Genomic DNA, 13,459 nt, shown 5'->3' with positions numbered 1-13,459 from the left:
GAGAAAGCGGGCATCGTGGGACAGGCCGTGCCAGGATATTACAATCCCGAAGGTTCTTCCAAAATTAATTTGTAGGCTCCATGCAGGCCCTTCCGTGCCTCAGCAGCGCATTTTGAAGAGCTGAATCAAATCGTTGTAGAAGTTCACCTGGAGGAATATGCAAACGGAGCAAAGGTTCTGGAAAAGGAGGAGGGATGTCTTTGGTCCTCAATACAGGAGCTAGTTACAGAGTTACGGGGATGCAAACGGGACTGTCTAGGTGTCACGTGAGGGGTGAGGGGCCTTCGATGCAACAGAGCTGTCCCCTCACAGGCTCAACCCCCATTCACGCCCTGCTCTGGACCTGAGAAGGCCACAGAAGATGCAGTCCTTGGAGCCAGGCACCTCCAGCCTAGGGACAGATGGGGAGGGTCAGACAGGCAGCTCTGCAGCACAGCTGTGGACTTGCAGGGGCAGACCCCAGCCCCACTCAGGAGTCCAAATAGAGAGCATCTGGTGGGGCAGCTTGGAGAAAATGCAAGAGAAGCAGGTTGACCATCACATTAACAGGAAAGGTGGGGGTGGTGAGAGGCAGGCAAGGACTGTGGGAGACACCGACTGTCTTGAGGGCACTGGGGAGCCACGTGGGGTTGCAGGGGGAGGACAGGCTTGACCAGGCTTGCCCTGTGGGAAGCACACTCCGGTCAGGGTGAGGGATGGTGCGTCACAAATCAACCGAGGGAATGGATTATTCACTATATGGTGTCAGGACAATTTGTTGCCTGTTGGTGGGGGGGAATCGATTTTACTCCTTCTTTATACCAGCGAAATACCTTCCAGGTGGGTTGAAAGTTAAATGTAAAATTCAAACCATAAAGATGTAAACAGACAGAGGTGATATCTGCTTTTAGGATGGCTCGGGGTTCCTCAAGCTACCCAGCACTGGACACCGTGTGTGTGTGTGTGTGTGTGTGTGTGTATTTTGACTTGATGACACACAAATTAAAAATGAGAGTCTGTGGCCCAGGCCGGCCCCTGGTGCTGGCTTCCCTTCCAGAAGCCTCTTTCTTGGGATGCCGGCTTGAGGCCCAGTAGGGATAAGGGCTGCAAGGAAAGGGGGTCTTGTTCTCAGAGCTCACGTGGAGCCCCAGGGCCATCAGCGGCCTCCTGACAGGTGCCCAGGAGGAGGGGGTGCCTTCCAGAGAGACAGGGCCTCTCAGGCTCTGGCAGTACCGACCATGGCAGTGGGAGTAACAGATCCCCTAGGAGGTCTAGAAGCCCTGGGGAATGCCAGGGGGGCAGGGTTCATCATGACCCCTGGTATAGCTCCAGTAACAGGGGAGAGAGCCCCATTTCTGATGCGGAGACACCTTGGTTGCTGTGGGGCGGTGCTGGCTGTTCTGCACCTAACCTTGGACTCTCGCCAGCCCCCCTCGCCAGAGCAGCCGATTCCCCCACCAGCCCAGGAACCGCTGAGACACAGCCGGCGGCACGGTCAGCCCAGGTACCCAGGACGGGTCCTGGCTCCATCCCAGCCCACGGGGCATCACTGACACCTCTTCGACTGGACTTTGCTTCGTACCTGGTTTCCCTCATTAGCGTAACATTTGAGGACTAACTGCTCAACCTCTACTCGAAAACCATGCCCAGAATCTTTGGTACGATTCATAGTGGCCAGGAGTAAAAAATCCTAGCAATGGGGACTCGAGGCAGGCCTGACGGGCATGGTCACCACATCTGGGTGCCTGGCCCCAGCTGGCGGGGTGTGGGGAGAGGGAGCTGTGTGCCCCAAGGCCCTTCCAGCCTTCTGCGTGGAGGTCCTGCCCTCCACCGGAGCTGGGAGCCAGGACGGGATCCCCAGGCTCAGAATGGGCTCCTGGAGCTCAGGACTCTCTGTCTAGGTTCCACTGGTGAGAGCACAACCGGCAAATCTCCACGTTGAGTCTCCGTCCGGCCATCCCTCAACACAACTGGAGAGATTCGGGTCAGCCTAAAGATAGAACTTCCTCGCTGCCAGGGTTATGAGGGTGTGATGGGGAACGGTGCCAGGTGTCCTTTGGACACCCAGACCCTTGCCTGGAGTCGGTGACATGCTTCCCGACGGCAGGGGGGTGGACCGGCATTCCTGGAGAGGGTCACGCGTCGTCATCCGGCCTCCCTGGAGGCCAGCCAGCCACCTTCTCCCGGTCCCTGCCAGCGCCGGAGCAGGAAACCATCGCAAAGTGATTTCTCCCTCCAACAGTGCTGTACATCATGTTTTTTAATTTAAAAAGATGCCCAGTGGAAGCATAACAGACCATTAAATGTTTGGATCCCTAATTAACTCCAGAGCAGCCGGAGCTGCGGGGCCTGCGGGAGGAGGGAGGGAGCAAGCCCGGCATCGTTACAGGGGTGGGGGGGCAGGACTCCGGCCCCCAGCCCTGCTCGTGGTGTCTGCTGCCCTGGGCACCCGAGCCCACCTTCCTGGGCCAGGTGGGAGCTGGAGCTTGTGCACACACAGCCCTGGGCCGCAGCTCAGGTTCCAGCTCCAGGGTTTCCTCTGGAGACTGAGGGGTGAGGCCGGATTCTGCATTTTTGACAAGCAGTGTGGTGGACGTGGATGCTATGTTCCCCTGCCTTACTCTGGGGAAACCTTGGCTTGCTGGCTGTCCAGGCTTCTGGAGCCTGTTTCTCTACCTGTCTTACTGGGGGGGATACCCCCCTGGACGTCGGGGAAGGGGCTCCCATGCCAGAGACACTCGCTGCATATGGGGTCCTGGAGGAAATGTGAGGGTACCGCCGTTTTGCACACTCGCCGCTCATCCCACGCTCGCTAGGTGGACTGAGGCCCCTGAGGCCTGGGCTCCTGTGGACCACCCAGGGGCACCTGGCGGGTGGGTTGGGTGGGCGCTCCACACTCTTCCCAGGCCCTATCCCTTCCCCAGCAGCCTCTGCATCCTGGCGGGGTGGAGGGCACAGTGTGGGTGACAGACTCTCTACCTTATGCCTCCCAGAGGACTAGGCCCAGGCCAGCTGAGGTCGGGGGCTTGCCAGACCGACCCTGTAGCCAAGTCCTGAGACTCCAGCCCTGCTGAGTCAGCACGGCTGGACCGCCGACTGTGGCAGCTCGTGCCAGCCTCCGAGGATAAATAGGGAACAGGAACAGAGAGGCAGGTTCAAGGTGGGCGATGAGCCCGGGGACAGCACTCACGGGGCCCTGGTGGGGCGGCACCAGGGCAAGTGGCTCACTGAAGTAGAAAACCCCACAAGGCCTGTCTAGCTGGCCTGCTCGGTCCACCCACATGGCCTTGAATGGTGCATTCCCTCTTCCATCCATCTGAGGCCAGGGGGCTGCTGGAGAAGGGAATGTAGTCATAGAGCATCCCTGTACCAGGCAACACGCTGGAAGCTTCAAATGATACGGTCATGTAATCCTCGCCATAGGGCTGCCAGGGAGCTGCCCGGGGGATCTCCGTTGGCCAGAGGATGGAGCAGGCCCAGAGAGGTTAAGTGACTCATCCAAGGTCACACAGCCAGAGTGTGGCAGAGCCAACATTCGTGTCCTGGCATTAGGGTGGGCAGGCCTGGCCCCACATGGGCTCGGCTGGCCCTAGGCCGCGCCGTCCGCCTTGTGGTCACACCTCCCAGCCGTGCCTGTCGCGACCCTGAAGGCTCTGCCGCAGAGCCAAGCTGCAGCCGCAGACAAACATTAGCAGTAAACATGATCTATCGGCCAAACATTGGGGCGGTAAAAAGTTACCGATCTATCACTTTCCACCCATCTCCCCCCCCCCCCCCCATGCGCCTGGCCCTCGGCCCGTTTCCCTCTGGACGCGCAGAGTCTGGCCTTCAGCAGAATCCCTGGCTGGGCGCTGGCCGCCCGTCTGGGTGCAGTGACGAGCAGAGGGACGGTATTTTTAGGCAGATGCCTCCCGTCCGGCATGGCTGTGGTGATTATGCAAATCCGGCCATAAGAAGTTTAAGAGCCTGGAACCACCATATTTCTTTATTTCATTAGTGGCAGCACAGCTGCAGGGTTGAGGTGACGGAACAGACGTGGTGCCAGCCTCACGGGCACCGAGCCGTCGTCCCCTGGGCGGCAGAGGGGCTCCCCACCGTGGGCAGCGTGCGTGAGCGCACTCGTGGGGGCGTCAGGAGGGTCGGGCGGGCGTGCGGTCAACAGACCCCACACGGGGCACACGAGGCCCTGGACACCTCTGTGCAGAAGAACCCTTGGAGGCACCCGGCCCAGACCCGGCCCAGCCCTTTGCTTAACGTTACAGGGAGGGAAACTGAGTCCGGGAGCAGTCCAGGCTCGGGCAGGTCCTCCCTGCTGCTGCCGATTCTCTGCACAACCCCAGGACTGAGAAGAAGGAGGGGTCCCTCCCGCAGCCCAGTTCCACCATCGCAACTGGAGCCCTCAGGAGCGGGGAGCCCAGGCTCCTGTCCTGTCCTGTCCTGCCACCACGCCCCTCCACGCCGGTCCCGGGGCTCCCGCCACGGCATCGCCTATCACTGCCCACTTCCTGGACGCCCCACACTCCCCGGACTAGGGCTGTTCCCGGATCACACGTGCCTTCTGCCTCCGCCTTCTCTGCCTGTGGTGCTCCTCCGGATGCTCATGCTCCTCAACCCCTCTTCACTGCCTAACAAATTCCTTCAAATGGCACCTCCTAGTGGAAGCCTTCCCTGATTGCCCTCAATTTTGCCACACCTTCCTGGCACCACGCAGGCCTCTGTCTCGTTCCCGCCGGTCTGTGCGTGCCTCAGGGACACCCGATGTCTGGTGTAAAAAACAAGGCAGGTGTTGGACCAGATGTGTGTGTGACAACCCCATGCTTGTGTCTAAGTATTTTCTGCCACCTGGGGTGGGTGTGCTGGGGCCCCCCTCTGAGCTGTTGACAGCCGCCCCCCCAATCCAGGCAGGATGCTGCTTTAGGAGCCAGATTTCTTTCCTTCCTAGGGTCCTCTTCGTGCTCGTTCTCTCCCACCTCCCTATAATAAGGTGCTTTTGAATGGCCACCTGATGCGTCGCCACCTGGGATGGGCCCCCTGGCCGCAGCCTGCCCACTGGCTCCCGTGTGAATGCACCTGCTGGGCAGGCTTACCCCTCCCATGGCTTGCCAGACAGGGCTCTTCACCAGAAGTCGCCGTGGGGTCCCCCAGTGTTCCCTCTCCAGAGCAGCTCAGCACCTAGCCCATTTTCAGTAGAATCCGGCCTCCCCATCTCTGCTCGAGGTTCCATCTGTGCCCCCAGATCTGCACACCCAGGGACCAAGGAGTGCTGGCCACCCCGGCCGGCTGTATCCACCCCCAGACCCTTGCCTGGGGACCCACTGTGAGCACCTACCCCTCCCCGCAGGCCGGGATAGGGCTAGATGCCACCGCGGCAGCCAGGTGGACCCTCGACAGGGAGCTGTGGGGTCGGTGGCTGAGTGACCTCAGGCCAGCTGACCTCAGTGACCCCTGTCAGACCCCCACAGACACACATGAATACGCATGTGGGGGCACGTGAGGGCAAACACAGGATATGTGTGGGGCGCTCAGCTTGCTGTTCTGCAAAGTGAGGACGTCAAACAGACCTGTGTTCCTAGTCCTGCTGGATGTGTCACAATCCGCAGGTCAGAGGAGGCCAGGGCTGGAGTGTCCACGGGGACGTGTGGCTGCGTGGGCAGTGTGTATCCTTGCAGCTCTCTCTCACCGGCCTGAAGAAAGCCAAGGGGGTGGTGATCTGGGAAAGGAGCAAGCGCCTTGGGGGCGGGGGGTGGTGGTGGCGGGAGGCAGGTTTTATTCCCATTTCAGAGCTGAAGTGTCCCAGGCTCCCTTCTCTGTTGAACTGCGGGGAGCCACTTGGGGCCGGAGACGTCCAGCAGCTGGCAGGACGCAGGGCCCCTGCTCTGGAGCCTGTGTCCCGGCGAGGGGAGACCAGCAGTGAATAGGGAAGTAAATAAGCAAGTCCCAGGCAGGGGTGCTGTTTGGATCAGGGGGGAGGGTGGCACTGTGGGGTGAGCTGTAGGGTCAGAAGCCAGAGCGCCGTGGGGAGGGAACGGGGCACAGTGGCCCTGCAGCTAGAGGGACGGGGGTGGTGTGGGCGGGTGGATGGGGCCCCATCAGGCAAGGCCTGGCAGGTCCTGGGGGAGCCTGGGTTTTCCTCCACTTGTTGAAGAACGGATGTCATCCAGGGTCGTGGGCGGGGATGCTGGACTGGCAGGATCCCTTGACAGTGCTCCACGGCCCCTGTGGCTGTGCAGGGGAGAGAGGATGCTGGGCAGCAGGAGACGAGGCGGGAGCCATGGGCATCAGCCCAACAAGAGGTGGTGTGGCTTGGACCAGTGTGGCTGCAGTAGCAGGGGCCCCAACAAGATTCCAGAAACCCTGTGAGGTGCAGTGGACACTTTTGCTTCTGGGCTGGGCATCAGGAGCAAGGGAGTGGGGGGAAAGCAGAGCACGTTCGAGGGCGGCGCATCGATTTTGGGTTTGAGGAATGTGGTGCAGGTGGGCTCGAGCTCTGAGGGAGGCATCTGTGCGTCAGGGGGCTGGACACACTGGGGGGCTTGAGACCCCCCACACCCCACTGGGAAAGTGAGCAGAGAAGTGCAGGCTGAGGTCAGAGCCTAGTGCCCGGGACTGTGGAGGGAACTGACGGGAGAGGCAGCAGCTTGGACCAGGAGTGGGAGGAGCTCCAGGAAGGGGCTGCTGGTTACCTGGGCCAGGTATGCTGTGGGGCCAGGAGAAATAACACACACTATGCCCCTCGAGCTGGCAAGACAGGTTGCCGGTGACTGCTCGGAGGGCGCAGGGTGGTGCTGTGCTGGAGCGGCTGGAGCTGGAAAACTGCTGGCAGCCCTTTCAAGAAAATCAGCCACAATGGGGGGAAGGAGATAGGGCAGTGGCTGGAGGGTATTCTGGCCGAGCGGTTCCTGTGGAAGGTTCTAGAACTATGCTGTCCAGTAGGACAGCCACTAGGCACAGTCCTAATGCCCAGTAGCCACACGGGGCCAGGGCTCATCCTGTTGGACAGCCCTGCAAGCTGGCAGGGATGGTGTGGATGGAGAGACACTGATGCTGTGGGAGGAGGAGCTGGTGAAAGGATCCCAGGCCTGTAGGGGAGCGGGCAGCAGGTACGGGTGGGATGAGGGGCAGGTGAGGGTGGAGGCTGCTGGGACACAGGCCTGTGTACCCCACTGGCCCAGCGCACATTCTGCAGGTGTCCTGGGTACAGTTGTGTAATGAGTGACCAGGTGCAGAGGACAGGTGTGTGTATGTGGAGAAATTAGCGGTAAAGGGGGCAGGGGCTGGTGTTGGAGCCACTTATAGATGACTAATCGATGAACAAGTTGGGGGGGCGGTCCTGGGGATGGCGTGTGATCCAAGCAGAACCCTTCTAGGGGACTCGGCCACTTCCCCGGGCAGGTGTTTCTTAAGACCCGTTGGACGGCATCCTGTCCCCCATACCCTGGGGTGTTAGCTCCTATGCTCAGGGAGCCTCCTGGAAGGTTGAGGCACCTGCTGGTGCTGACACCCAGCCGCCCCCCCCAACAGGAGGAGGATGGAGCCACTCACAGTGTGACCTTGGACAAAGCCTCAGTTTCTCATCTATAGAGTGCGTTGTGGAAGGAGAACCCTGGGGTCCCTCTGACGCCAGGTCCTGGGAGCTATCAAAGGGGCAGCGGGGACCAGCCAGCAGGGTCACACCCGACTCCTAGCATATCCCTCCACCTGAGGCCAGGTGAGGTGAGAGAAGACTCCCATCCCCCATAGGCCTGGCTCCCCCGCAGCCCAGAAGTGAGAGCAAGACACCCGCCAGGCCAGAGGGAGCAGCGGGGTGGAGACATGCCCCGTCCTCAGGGCCAGGGTCCAGCGCTGCCCCGCTCAGTACACACAGGCCACTCTGGTGGAGTCGAGACCTGTCCCTAGAACCACGTGCCACTCACAGGTGCCACATTCCCGGACCATCACACTGGGATGGGCGGTGCCCGCGGGAGCAGTGGTGAGGGCTGGGCTGGCGGGTCTCACAGATGCTGGCACACCACGTGTGCATGCTTCGACAGAGCCGTGTTCACTAGAGGTACATGTGTCCACATGCACTAACATGGTTCCCAACACGTGTCGATACATATTCACCCTCGCACATGCAGACCTGTGTGTGCACCCAGGACAGAGCCCAGCACACGTGTGCAAGCCCACACGCCCACAAACCCGCATGTACTTGCAGCTCTCTGGAGCCCCCAGGTCAGCCCAGCAGCGGCACAGCCGCCACCACGGTGCCGAGTGGCCCTGGGAGGGGGGCAGGGAGAGGCTGGTAGCCAGGGGGCCCCTATCCCTCCTCCGCAGGCGCCTGCCTGTGATAAGGCTTCTTCAGGCCCTGTAATCCTCCTTAACTTGACTTTGGGTTATTTTGAGCAAGAGATTAAAGGTGATTACAATCAGCATTGCTGAGGCGCCACACTTCCTAGACAGGCCTGCTCCACGCACCTGCTTCCGGAGGCAGGAGCCAGACTGACCCACACTTCCCTCACCTGCCACCCTTTGCCTTAGAGGCACTTGCTCGTTGGGGGGAACGGGTCCCCTGGTGGAGGCGCCGGCCGTGCGGGCACGTGGTGCAGGCGGGCAGGTGTGGCATGACGGTGATGCGCTCTGTGCTCCCCACAGGACAGTGGATGGGCAGTCAGAAGCCAGGCCGTGCAGGGACCCCAGCATCCCCCGAACAGGCTTCCTCCCTTGGGCGGGGAGGCGACCCAGACCTGCCCCATCCTACCCTTGGAGCCACTTGCGAGTGGGCCCAGAGAGACCCAGTGCTTTGCGGGGCATCGCACAGCATCGGGGCCCACCCCGTCTGATCTCTATCTGTCCCCTCTCTGCAAATCAGAAATAGACTCTTCCCCAGGAGCCAGATCAAAATGGTGCTCTATGAAGTTTCCAAAGGGGAAGAAAATCCATTTCACATCATTATATTTTGTTCCCTAATTTAAGCTGCCTCAGTACAGACTAGTTGCGAACGTCAATATCCGTGAAATACACTCAGCTGGCTGCCGGCCAGGCCACAGAGCAGTTGCAGAGGCCGCTATAAATCCAAATATTAACAAGGAAACACACGCCGGTTCGTCTGTCCTGCGGGAGATCTACGAGGGGCAGAGGGTGGGTCCCGCAGACTGGAGGTCCTCCTGCAGCTGGGGCAGGCATCCTCGGGGAGCTGCGTCCAGCCACATCTCCCTGCCCACGGCGCTCCCTGGCTGGACACGGGCGGGGGAGAGGGCCCAGCCTGGGGATGCCCAGGGGCCAGCGGGGCTGGGGGCGCCAGCACCTCACATCGTGTACTTGGGAGCTGGCTGGCAGGGCTGGGAGGGCTCGGTCCTCGCCTGAGCCTGGGCAGGGGTTTGGGGGGTGCCTGGAGGATTCCTGGCAGAGGTGCTCCTTCCTTCCAGGCCTTTCTGCCAAGATCTAGGCACTGGAGGGGTGGTGACAGCCTCCAGTCCTCAGGGACCATCCAGCTGGCTAATTTGGGGACATGAGGACCAGAGAGGAGTGATGTGCCCCTGGTGAGAGGGCTCAGGCCCAGAACCTAGCCGTCCTCGGTGCCCAGCTGCCTCCCTGCACCTCCCTGCAGAGGAGCCTGAGGCGACCGGACCTGAGGGCTCTGGAAGGATTTGCATCCTGCCAGCTGAGGACCCTTGAGCCGGGGCTCAAAGCACCCTCTGCAGGCGGCCGTGAGTGCTCCCGGGAGAGGATGTCCTCTCTTCCATCACCTGAGGGGCCCTGAGCCAGGCACACGGTTCTTGGTTCCCGGAGCCACCATCACTTTGAGCTGGGCCAAGCGGTGAGGTTTTGTCCACTCCGAGAGGAACGGAGGTAGGGCCCAGGGAGGGCTTAGGACTGGGGCTTCTCTCCACTGTCCTTCCTCAAGCACAACCCCTACTGAGCACCTCAGTCACCCTGCTTCATCCCAGCATCCCACGGGCTCCCCGAATGCGCCTCCTTGTTTGACCGGGAAGCTCGGCTGGGCCTGGCGCGGGGCCACAGCATCTCCTGACTGCTTTCCTTTTCTGTCTTGCCACAGGACCACGGAGCTGGAGGCGCAAGGTGAAGCTTTCGGGACGCTCAGGCCGATGGGGGAGGAAGCCAGGGCCTCGACAGGACGCGGGCAGATGATCAGGGGCGTCTGGCAGTGAGGGAGGCGGCCCGCTCCCAGCACCCGCGCCACGCCACCATGCGGTCTGGGACAGGACGCCCCTGAGAGCGCACGCACCCTCCCCTCCCACCCCTCGGTCCCTCTGGGGGCTGCCGCCCAGCCTCCCACCCAGTCCCCCTGGGCAGGCAAAGCGGGGTCTCCCGCGAAGGCGGTCCCCATGGCCGGGTGCCGGTGGGGCGTGCTGTGGGTGTGCATGGCGGCGGCCACCCTGCTGCACGCGGGCGGGCTGGCCCACGGCGACTGCTGGCTGATTGAGGGCGACAAGGGCTTCGTGTGGCTGGCCATCTGCAGCCAGAACCAGCCGCCGTATGAGGCCATCCCGCAGCAGATCAACAACACCATTGTGGACCTGCGGCTCAACGAGAACCGCATCCGCAGCGTGCAGTACGCCTCACTGAGCCGCTTCGGCAACCTCACGTACCTCAACCTCACCAAGAACGAGATCGCCTACATCGAGGACGGAGCCTTCTCGGGTCAGTTCAACCTGCAGGTGCTACAGCTGGGTTACAACCGGCTGCGCAACCTGACGGAGGGCGTGCTGCGTGGGCTGAGCAAGCTGGAGTACCTGTACCTGCAGGCCAACCTCATCGAGGTGGTCACGCCCAGCGCCTTCTGGGAGTGCCCCAACATCATCAACATCGACCTGTCCATGAACCGCATCCAGCGGCTGCACAGCGCCACCTTCGCCGGCCTGGCCAAGCTGTCCGTGTGCGAGCTCTACAGCAACCCGTTCTACTGCTCGTGCGAGCTCCTGGGCTTCCTGCGCTGGCTGGCGGCCTTCACCAACGCCACGCAGACCTATGACCGCATGCAGTGCGAGTCGCCGCCGCTCTACTCCGGCTACTTCCTCCTGGGCCAGGGCCGCCACGGCCAGCGCAGCATCCTCAGCAAGCTGCAGTCCGTGTGCACCGACGGATCCTACGTGGCCGAGCCGCACCCGGTGCCTGGACGTCTGCCCCCTGGCCGCTCGCCACCCCCGCCGCCACCGCCACCACCGCCAGAGCCCAGTGAGGCCCCGTGTGCCGATGACGAATGCTTCTCCGGCGACGGCACCACGCCGCTGGTGGCACTGCCCACACTGGCCCCCCAGGCCGAGGCGCGGCCACTCATGAAGGTGAAGCAGCTGACCCAGAACTCCGCCACCATCATGGTGCAGCTGCCCAGCCCGTTCACCCGCATGTACACTCTGGAGCACTTCAACAACAGCCGCTCATCCACCGTGTCCAGGCTGACCAAGCCGCAGGAGGAGATCCGCCTCACCAACCTGTACACGCTCACCAACTACACCTACTGTGTGGTGTCCACCAGCTCCGGGCTGCACCACAACCACACCTGCCTTACCATCGGCCTGCCCAAGCCGCCCAGCCCGCCGGGCCCCGTGCCTAGCCCGTCCACGGCCACCCACTACATCATGACCATCCTGGGGTGTCTCTTCGGCATGGTGCTGGTGCTCGGTGCCGTCTACTACTGCCTGCGCCGGCGGAGGCGCCAGGAGGAGAAGCACAAGAAGGCGGCTGCGGCCGGCAGCCTGAAGAAAACCATCATCGAGCTCAAGTACGGGCCCGAGATGGAGGCACCCGGCCTGGCCCCACTGTCCCAGGGCCCGCTGCTGGGCCCCGAGGCGGTGACCCGCATCCCATACTTGCCAGCGACCGCCAGCGAGGTGGAGCAGTACAAGCTGGTGGAGAGTGGCGAGACGCCCAAGGCCAGCAAGGGCAACTACATGGAGGTACGCACGGGTGACCAGGCGGAGCGCAGGGACTGCGAGCTGGGCCGGCCCGGCCCCGACAGCCAGAGCTCGGTGGCCGAAATCTCCACCATCGCCAAGGAGGTGGACAAGGTCAACCAGATCATCAACAACTGCATCGATGCGCTCAAGTCTGAGGCCACCTCCTTCCAGGGCGGCAAGTCCGGGGCCGTGTCCGCGGCCGAGCCGCAGCTGGTGCTGCTGTCGGAGCCGCTGGCCGGCAAGCACGGCTTCCTGTCCCCGGTCTACAAGGACGCCTTCGGCCACGGCCTGCAGCGGCACCATAGCGTGGAGGCGGCCACCGGCCCACCGCGCGCCAGCACCTCGTCCAGCGGCTCCGTGCGCAGCCCGCGAGCCTTCCGCGCCGAGGCCACCGGCACGCACAAGGCCGCCGCCACTGAGGCCAAGTACATCGAGAAGAGCTCACCCGCGACCGACGCCATCCTCACTGTGACGCCCGCGGCCGCTGTGCTGCGGGCTGAGGCCGAGAAGGGCCGCCACTACGGCGAGCACCGGCACTCGTACCCCGGCTCCCACCCCGCCGAGCCGCCCGCGCCCCCCGCCCCCCCGCCCCATGATAGCCTGGGTGGCCGCAAGGCCTCCATCCTGGAGCCGCTGACCCGGCCGCGCCCCCGTGACCTGGCCTACTCACAGCTGTCCCCGCAGTACCACAACCTGAGCTACTCTTCCAGCCCCGAGTACACCTGCAGGGCCTCCCAGAGCATCTGGGAGCGCTTCAGACTGAGCCGCCGGCGGCACAAGGACGACGAGGAGTTCATGGCGGCCGGCCACGCCCTGCGCAAGAAGGTTCAGTTCGCCAAAGACGAGGACCTACACGACATCCTGGACTACTGGAAGGGCGTGTCGGCGCAGCACAAGTCCTGAGCCCGCGGCCGGCGCCCGCCCCGCACCTTCCCCGGAACTCGTGACGCCCACGGGACCAAAAAGGACACAAGACCCACTGCAGCTATTCGTAACCCAGAGACTCCCACGCAATGCCACACACACACACACACACACACACGTGCACACATGCACAGAGACGCACGCACACGTGCATACACATGTGCCCACATACACATGTGTGCACCCGTGCAGACGCACAGACATGCGCACATGCACATACACGTGCACACACAGACACAAACACGCTTATAGACATGCGTGTGCACACAGACATGCACACAGCCAGTGTGGAAGCCTGGGACCCGCAGAGAGAGTGGGGAGGGGGCGACGCTGCCAGTCACAACACAAGATGAGCTGCGGCCTCCACACACACACTGGGTGCGCGCACGCACACACACACACACACACACACACACACACACACCAGGGACTTGAGAAAACTGTGTTTGGGGTTGGGGGTGGGGGAGGGGACTTTTTTTTCATTATCTTTCCTCTATGATTCTTCTCTGCCTTCTTTATCTTCCTCTCTGTCTTTATTTTCTTCCTTTTTTAAAAGAAAAAAAATAATAAAAGTAAAGTTCTCTTAAAGACATAAAATACCAGATGTGGGAGGTGTGGCCACGTGGCCGCCGGGCTCCCCTCCACGATTGCCTCGTCCT

General features: G+C 62.1%; 1 protein-coding gene across 5 annotated transcripts in view; it reads left to right on the top strand.

Moving 5' to 3' along the window:
* Window positions 1-13,251, top strand: part of ELFN1 (extracellular leucine rich repeat and fibronectin type III domain containing 1) — a 66,910-nt gene extending 53,659 nt beyond the window's left edge. For 4 of the 5 annotated variants that reach the window (XM_038539658.1, XM_038539659.1, XM_038539660.1 and 1 more), the window contains exon 3: window positions 10,016-13,251. In XM_038539658.1, the coding sequence (XP_038395586.1) occupies window positions 10,305-12,779 (2,475 nt within the window). In that variant the 5' untranslated portion in view covers window positions 10,016-10,304 and the 3' untranslated portion in view covers window positions 12,780-13,251. Of the gene's footprint in view, window positions 1-9,383; window positions 9,776-10,015 lie in introns of all 5 variants that reach the window. The other variant, XM_038539661.1, reaches the window with a different exon arrangement.
* The last annotated feature ends 208 nt before the right edge of the window (window positions 13,252-13,459 follow it).

Source organism: Canis lupus, chromosome 6 (assembly GCF_011100685.1).
Source record: "Canis lupus familiaris isolate Mischka breed German Shepherd chromosome 6, alternate assembly UU_Cfam_GSD_1.0, whole genome shotgun sequence".
Classification (NCBI taxonomy): domain Eukaryota; kingdom Metazoa; phylum Chordata; class Mammalia; order Carnivora; family Canidae; genus Canis; species Canis lupus.
Note: the sequence above shows the minus strand (reverse complement) of the source record. Positions and strands in the feature narration are given on the sequence as shown.